We start from the raw sequence: 6912 nt of genomic DNA, 5'->3' as shown, positions 1-6912 counted from the left end.
ATCCTTCTGTGATAAAAAGGCAACAAGGCCATAAAGTAAGTGAAGTTGCAAGCCTAAGCCAAGAAGGTACGAACGAAGTGACGAACCCTTTTAGAGAGAGGGGGCGACTTTCTTGTGGTAGTCATTGCGAACATCTCTCCTCTTCTCTTAGCGTGCACAGTTCGCTTACGCCTTAGGCACATCTATCTTTCTTAGTTTCATGCTGGCCTAATGAATTGAATATGAATAAAAGTCAATCTTTTAGTAAGCGTATATAAGCAGTTGTTTAGTGTATAAGCAATTCTTTAGTGGTCGCACCGGTACGATGGAGGTTGGTTGAAGATGATGTTATGCGGCGTTCAGAACCAGTCTTGAAGTGAATGAATTAGAAAGAATGAAGAAGTAAGGAAATGAGACGACTCTTTCTTGAACTATATTATAAACAGACCTTCCCCTCTACACCAATCACGAGTTTTTCTCCATTCCTCTCATATATCGTCGTAACGCCCTTAATGCTAGGTTTTGAAAAAGACTTTTCATGTCATTCCCATTTAGGTCCGATTCGGATCCCTCCGTTGTTTCCTTTTCCTTCCGCACCTTTTCCTCGAAATGAGAAATAAGACTTTTTTAGAAGAAAGATTCTATATATGTCCAATCCCCAGTGGTGGTGCGACCAACCAAGATGTATGCCGTCCAACCCAACCTCGGACTCTTTCTTCCTGACCTATTTAACTCTCTGGCCGCAGTTATAGTTATTTAGGTGGTATCCCGAGATTGAAGAGATCGAATTCCTCCGGGGAACACACGAAACAAAGATATGAACTGGGTAAATAGAAATGGAAAAGAGATGCTTCCAATTCATCAAAATGAGAAGCTTTTTCTACATCCATATGATCTACTAAAGTAGATCGGTATTGCCCATATAATAAAAGCAGATCTTGGTCCATGGAATCCCAAGAAGGTAATAACTCCAACCTGTCCGATGCTTCTTCGGCCAAATACGATATACAAGTGGGACCTGCACTATGCGTAAGCTGTGCGGAAAACCGCTTCTTTTTTCCGGTTCTGAAACAACTTGGGTGAAATAGGGTTCTACCGGGAAACCATGGATTTTTTAGTTTTCGCCATTGGTTACTGGTTGAGCCACTGGAATGGAATGAGATAAGAATCTCTGGAGATCTTTCCTCTCCACTTACTTGTAACAAGCTTTCCCTCTGTAGAAGACTTCTTCCGAATGGCATAATTGGGAGATTGATTCCTCGATCTTCAAAGAAAACTGACTACTCCTACTCCTTCTTCTCCTTTAGGATATGATCGTCGTTGGTCCTTCTTTCACTAATGATCTAATGATCTCACCATTTTCTAGTAGTTCTCGCGAACGCGCGAGGGACTATCCTTTCTATCGCTTGCCCTTTCTTTTCACTCTCAAGACAAGGCTCTCTCTCTTTTATAAAGCGAAGCAAAGCGCATGGCGCTGAAAGCTCAATAAACACAGACGAAAACGATGCAGGGCATAGCATAAATGAAACTGCTGATCATTTCATAAAACATATATGATTGACCTTTCTCGATGCTTTTTTTGGGTGACTCACCAACCGACCCAGCAGTGATCGATGACAGAATGGTACGAACAAATCAAAGTCATTGGATTTGGTAGTTCTCCATGGACTTCTCTCTTTAGCCCTTTGTATATGTTCATAAATGGGTGTGCACCTCCAGATGGGCGGGGGCCGGCCTCCCACTCTCTTATCTTATGCAACATTTATTAGCGGTTGGGGTGGATCGTGCAATAAGCCTCTCTCGACCCTCCGTTTCTCATACGTCTTTATGAAAGCCTCCCGCCTTTCGAGATCCGGTCCATCATCAACTCAGTCAGATCTTCTTGTTTGCCCGCTTTGATTAGGCTTCCTTTAACGGATTTGAGCGGCATTTCGTGCCTGCAGTCCTGCTGAATTCGACCTTTTATCAGGGTAGCGTAGTAAGGTTAGAGGCGCAACTAGAAGAGTTGGCCCTATTTCTCTTTTTTGATCAATTCGATTGCAGTCTCCGAAGTCCTTCTTGATCGATGGTCTCCATTAGCATTAGTGCTAATTAGCAGCCGCTTTTTTTGGAAGGCGAGATACTTATGTGTGACCGCGGATTCCACGGTAGCAGTAGTTCTAGCTCTACATTAGGAGCAGGGGGGCTCTATCTAAAGGAGGTATGGACCCCTTTAGATAGAGGGGGCCTTGCCTCATGATTTTCTTGGCAAGCATTTGGCTGTTGACGTGTCCTCCGCACCCACTTGAATGAGCTTGTTCAACAATGTGTGCTCCTTATTTCGGAAGGGCGAGTGACCTTTTGTAAAGGACATCTCCCAAGATCACAAATCGTCGGGAAAGTTCCCTCCGGGCTCTCCTCTGACCACGAGTGGCGTACTCCGGTATAAACCCGTCTTGAGGTAATTATAGAAAGAATAATACCATGGTTCCCATCGTCCTCGTAATCTTCCTCGTCTTGACTGGTGATAGTTCATCATGTTCCAACTCCCGATAGTCTCCAACCAAGATGTATGTCGTCCAACCCAACCTCAGACTCTTTCTTCCCGACCTATTTGACTCTCTGTCCGCAGTTATAGTTATTTAGGTGGTATCCCGAGATTGAAGAGATCGAATTCCTCCGGTGAACACAATTGAATTCCTTATCTCACTACGGAATATACCCAATTGAGTACCAAAGGAGAGAGCTAGCCTTAAAGGCATTCCTAAAGTGAAAGTTGGGAGATAGCCCGTTGCCTTGAAGCGGTTTGCGTTCATTCCCCACACGAATAATTAGAAACTGACTTTGTACCATACCATATAGCAAATACCCCACATCGAAACCTATCCTCATTAATTAGGGCGCTCAGCGAGTGGCCTATCCTTTTTCAATGAAAGCCGTGGCTATCCTTGGTAAGACTTGTTTGCCGACAGCAACTTTCTGTAACTCGGGTAGGACCTTGCGATTGAGAACTCATGCAGGGTAATCTCCCTTCCTAACCTAACCTTCTGTTTCCTGCGGGCTAGGCAGCTATTTTCTTTCTTTTTTATTTATGATCTTTCTTATTTACCTTTAAGGCATCCTATTCTCCGTTTTGAGTTTCTTTTGGAATCGTCTTCTTTTCAAAAAGATCTTCTCCCTTGTTCTTCCCTCTTCCTATGATCTTGACCTGCAAAGTTATTTCTGAAAGCTCCCACTATGACTAAAAAGCTCCCAATAGGCCACCCGCTTATATTATAATAAAGTAAGTAGGAAGGAGCGAAAGCTACTCGACCAGACGGGAGAGGCGACCAAAGGAAGATGGTTCACCTTCTCTCCTCCGTTACAACATAGGTCGTTCCAATCCCGGATGAAAATATTCCAAAACTTAAGTCAAGGAGAAAGGTCCAATTAAAATGCTTAGGACTAGAAAGAAATATGATCCTATCTACAGGAACTCTTCATCATAGATCGGAGAGCTCATTTGATATATCACGAATGCAGTGATCAAGCATCAGGCGGAATGTATTGCTACCTCTTCCTCCCTCCACCATTCTATAAGCAAATGCTTGCGGGTAGGATTTATCTCCAGAACCATCTTTCTTATGCAATTCGAGGAGAAGCGAGTAAACTTGCCTGCACCCTAATTCTTGGTAGAGTTATCAAAGAACTCCCTCGCTTGGCAAAACAGCAAAGAGAACTACAATTCCAACTGGATCCAATGAGAAGAGAATTCGAACACCAACCCTTAAGACTGTAATTGGCTTGCTAGTCTTTTCCCTTGCGCTTGATAACTCTTCTGACAAGGAGTCCACAATTGGAGGAGGGGCGAATGGAAGTACTTCACATTGAACACTCGCTTACGAAATGGAACAGAACTCTCAGGATTCGAGAAGGACTAGGCAGGCTCTTTAGGGCGATTATCCTCTTCCTTAGACATAAAGTTAGACCCACTAGGTAAATAAAGGAATTACCAAGGTAAGACACATATCGCAATATTACATCTACCTTTGCCTTACCCACAGAAAGCCTTCGCACAGATTTCCTTCCAATGTTTTTAGCAAAGGCCCGGAGAGAAAGCATAATCTAGTTAGTAGTCCTACAGAAGCCAGAATCAATCCTATAGATTACAAACTGTAACCTATAATCTTGATGCACTCTAATACCTAAAATATTATATGCATATCCTCACCAGGGAATATGCGCAGAAAAAAGCACCTTTTTTCACTTTATCATTGGATTGCGAACTTACTTATCCTTTTGGTGAGAATGCCACTACTCTTACTTACTATCTTCAAACCCGCCTATTGGCGTGTCTGGATCAGGTGAATCGCTTGGCTAGATATCTCCTTAAGCGAGATATCGTTAACTCCTTAGTTCCTTAGAAAAGGATAATAAGGGAGAAGAAAAACCCTAGCTTTCTGTCGATCCTCCAACTTGCGTCAAATCCTTTTGCCCCTTACTCTGCTGGATTGAAAGCGGATGCAAGAGAACTATCAATGGCTGCAAGTAGAACTGCCATGGAACTATATGGATAGCAACTCCCACCGGATGGAGATATCTTAACTTTGATTTCAACCCTCTGTCTTTCGCTTGCCTAAGGTTAAGGTAAGAAAAAGAGACAACTACTGGACACTACGGGGACTGTTAGTGATCTAACAGAACTGGCTTGTTGAACGGAACTCAGACTAGAGATATCAAATGACCTAGGGGACTGGACCTCTAGATATAGCACTGGATGTAAGAAAAAACTCGACTGCCAAAGCAGCACTTAGCACTCCAACTAATGGCCTTAAGACTGTTGCAATTGGTACAACTGCTTCAATGAGATAGAAGGAAACTGGCTAAAAGGGATTAGAAATGGACTAGTAAGAGACTCCAATGTAACCTAAAACTAAAATTGGAACCCTAGGAGGGGCAACTTCCACTCTTTTTTTTCACTCTTTCCATTGTCGTTTACGTTACGAAGCGAAGGAAATCTAAAGGTATGCCCATTTTATCGAGGAGAGGAATTACTAGCTCGCAGGCTTAAAAATGAGAACTTCCTTCCTTGCCCTCGAACCGACTATCCAACGACATGGAACACTTAGCATTGGCCTATCACTCAAATTCAATTTTATAGCACGCCAACAGGAGGGGCTTCTCTTTTTTCTCCCACTAGATAGCTAGCAGAAAGAATGGCAGCACGAAAGAAAGGCTTAGGATAGCGGGAGAGGGTGAATGAAAGGAAAACAACTCAAACTTCTGGCTCGCAAGAAAGGCGAATAACTGCAACTGAATCGACATAGACGGACTTCTAAACTTAGCACAACGCTTACCTTATAACTTGACTTGGGAGGGGACCCAACCCTCTAACGTTGCGTGAGGGGTGCAACGGGATGATCTCATGGTGCTGATTTATTAGAGAATGATGTTAAGTAGCCCTCCAACCATCGGCAGACCCTGGCCCGTCAGGGTGCTTCTAACACCTTATCGCGTCAATTGAAGTCCACCTTATTGTTGATGAGGCCATTCGATCAATCGGCTCAACTGGATGCGGAAGGGTGGCAGTTTACGATCCTATCTCAACTTTACCTTACCCCCTCCCACCTTCCCTTTTCGCTTCGTATACTCCCCTTTCTTTCAAAGGAATCCCTTTCTTCTCGACCGGATGGGAGCCCTTACCTGGTGAACAGCCTTCCTTACCTTAGGCTTTACGAGGACTCCTTTTTTTACTTCTCCTTTTAGGCAGTTCTCTCTCTCTTTCTCGACTTGCAACTCACTTTTCCCTTTATTCCGCTTCGAAAGGGGTGCGAACGCTAGGTTTTGGTCAGCGGCTTTCCTCAGCCTCAGAGCCGACAAAAGCTTTTTTCTTGATTTAGGAGCGAAAGAAGATGGATCCGTTTAAGAAGAATAAGCAGCTATTTTATCCACTATAGTTCGACTCGAAAGGTCTTTCAGTGACCGAGTTTAGTGACCAAGGCTAGGCAACAACTCACTAGTCGAAAAAGACGCAGCTAGTCTTGGGATCAAGGCTTCTTTCCTTTGCTGAATCAGGAATAGCCGACTCCAGGTAAATGCTTTTCCCAGCTCAAAGGCGATGACTAGTAGATTCGGGGGTACCTATAAAGCGAACAAATGTTCCCATGGTCATGATTGTTGACTAAACTGCCCTTTCTCTGATTCCCCTTGCCGACTCTGAACTAACTCATGCTTGAATGTGAACAACCGATAGAAAGCAGCATTCTACTAATTGGATTACCTTCTTCCCTTCCTTATAGTAGGAATTTCTCTCTCGAACCCTAGAACCATTGGGCTAGGAACCCGAGAAAAGCGAATGTTCAAAGCTTTCAGTGGGCTAGAGTCGTCTTCTTGCTGTTGTTGAATATGAAGTTGTGATCAGCTTAGCAGTAAAGAGCTCTTGTTTAGCGAGAGTCGTATTCGGATTCTGCTTGAGCGGCCTTTTCTCTCTGAGTTACGGCAAAGGTAGTTCGGTAAGCCTCGTCATCTAGTATGACCAAAGCATTAGCCCTGTCTCTATCCTTGCGCTAAGGGCGCATAGACTGGACTTAGTGAGGTGAGGTAGCTTAGGATGATGAAACCGTACCTTCTCACTTTCGGACTTTCTTGCTAGCTTGACTTCTTGACTTAGAGCTTTCACGTGGCAATCGTTGATGGAAAAAAGAGTGATCAAAATATAAAATAAAGAGGTAGTTGACAGAGGTAGAATCGGCATCTGTCTCGCCTGCTGGAAAGCTTGACTTGCTATTGAAATCAGCAGCAACAAATCAACTTAATTAAGATTAAGAAGAATCCGTTCTCGGAAGAAGTCCTCACTTACCTTATAGTAAAATATCTGACAACAGATGCGGATTATGTAGCAAATGCCGCTAATGCGTAACACATTGAGTTGGGCAGCTTTCCTTGAGCAGATAGGACATTGCGCCATCAACAGAC

General features: G+C 43.6%; 1 protein-coding gene across 1 annotated transcript; it reads right to left on the bottom strand.

Annotated features, from left to right (window-relative positions):
• Window positions 1-717: 717 nt before the first annotated feature.
• Window positions 718-1235, bottom strand: LOC145118953 (putative mitochondrial protein ymf1). Its single transcript, XM_079054600.1, has one exon. It carries the CDS (start codon window positions 1218-1220, stop codon window positions 732-734), a length of 489 nt encoding a protein of 162 aa, XP_078910726.1. The 5' UTR covers window positions 1221-1235; the 3' UTR covers window positions 718-731.
• Window positions 1236-6912: the final 5677 nt, after the last annotated feature.

Source organism: Lactuca virosa, chromosome 6 (assembly GCF_052849685.1).
Source record: "Lactuca virosa cultivar CGN04683 chromosome 6, Lactuca_virosa_CGN04683_v6, whole genome shotgun sequence".
Lineage (NCBI taxonomy): Eukaryota > Viridiplantae > Streptophyta > Magnoliopsida > Asterales > Asteraceae > Lactuca > Lactuca virosa.
This window is presented reverse-complemented; position numbering and strand designations above follow the sequence as displayed.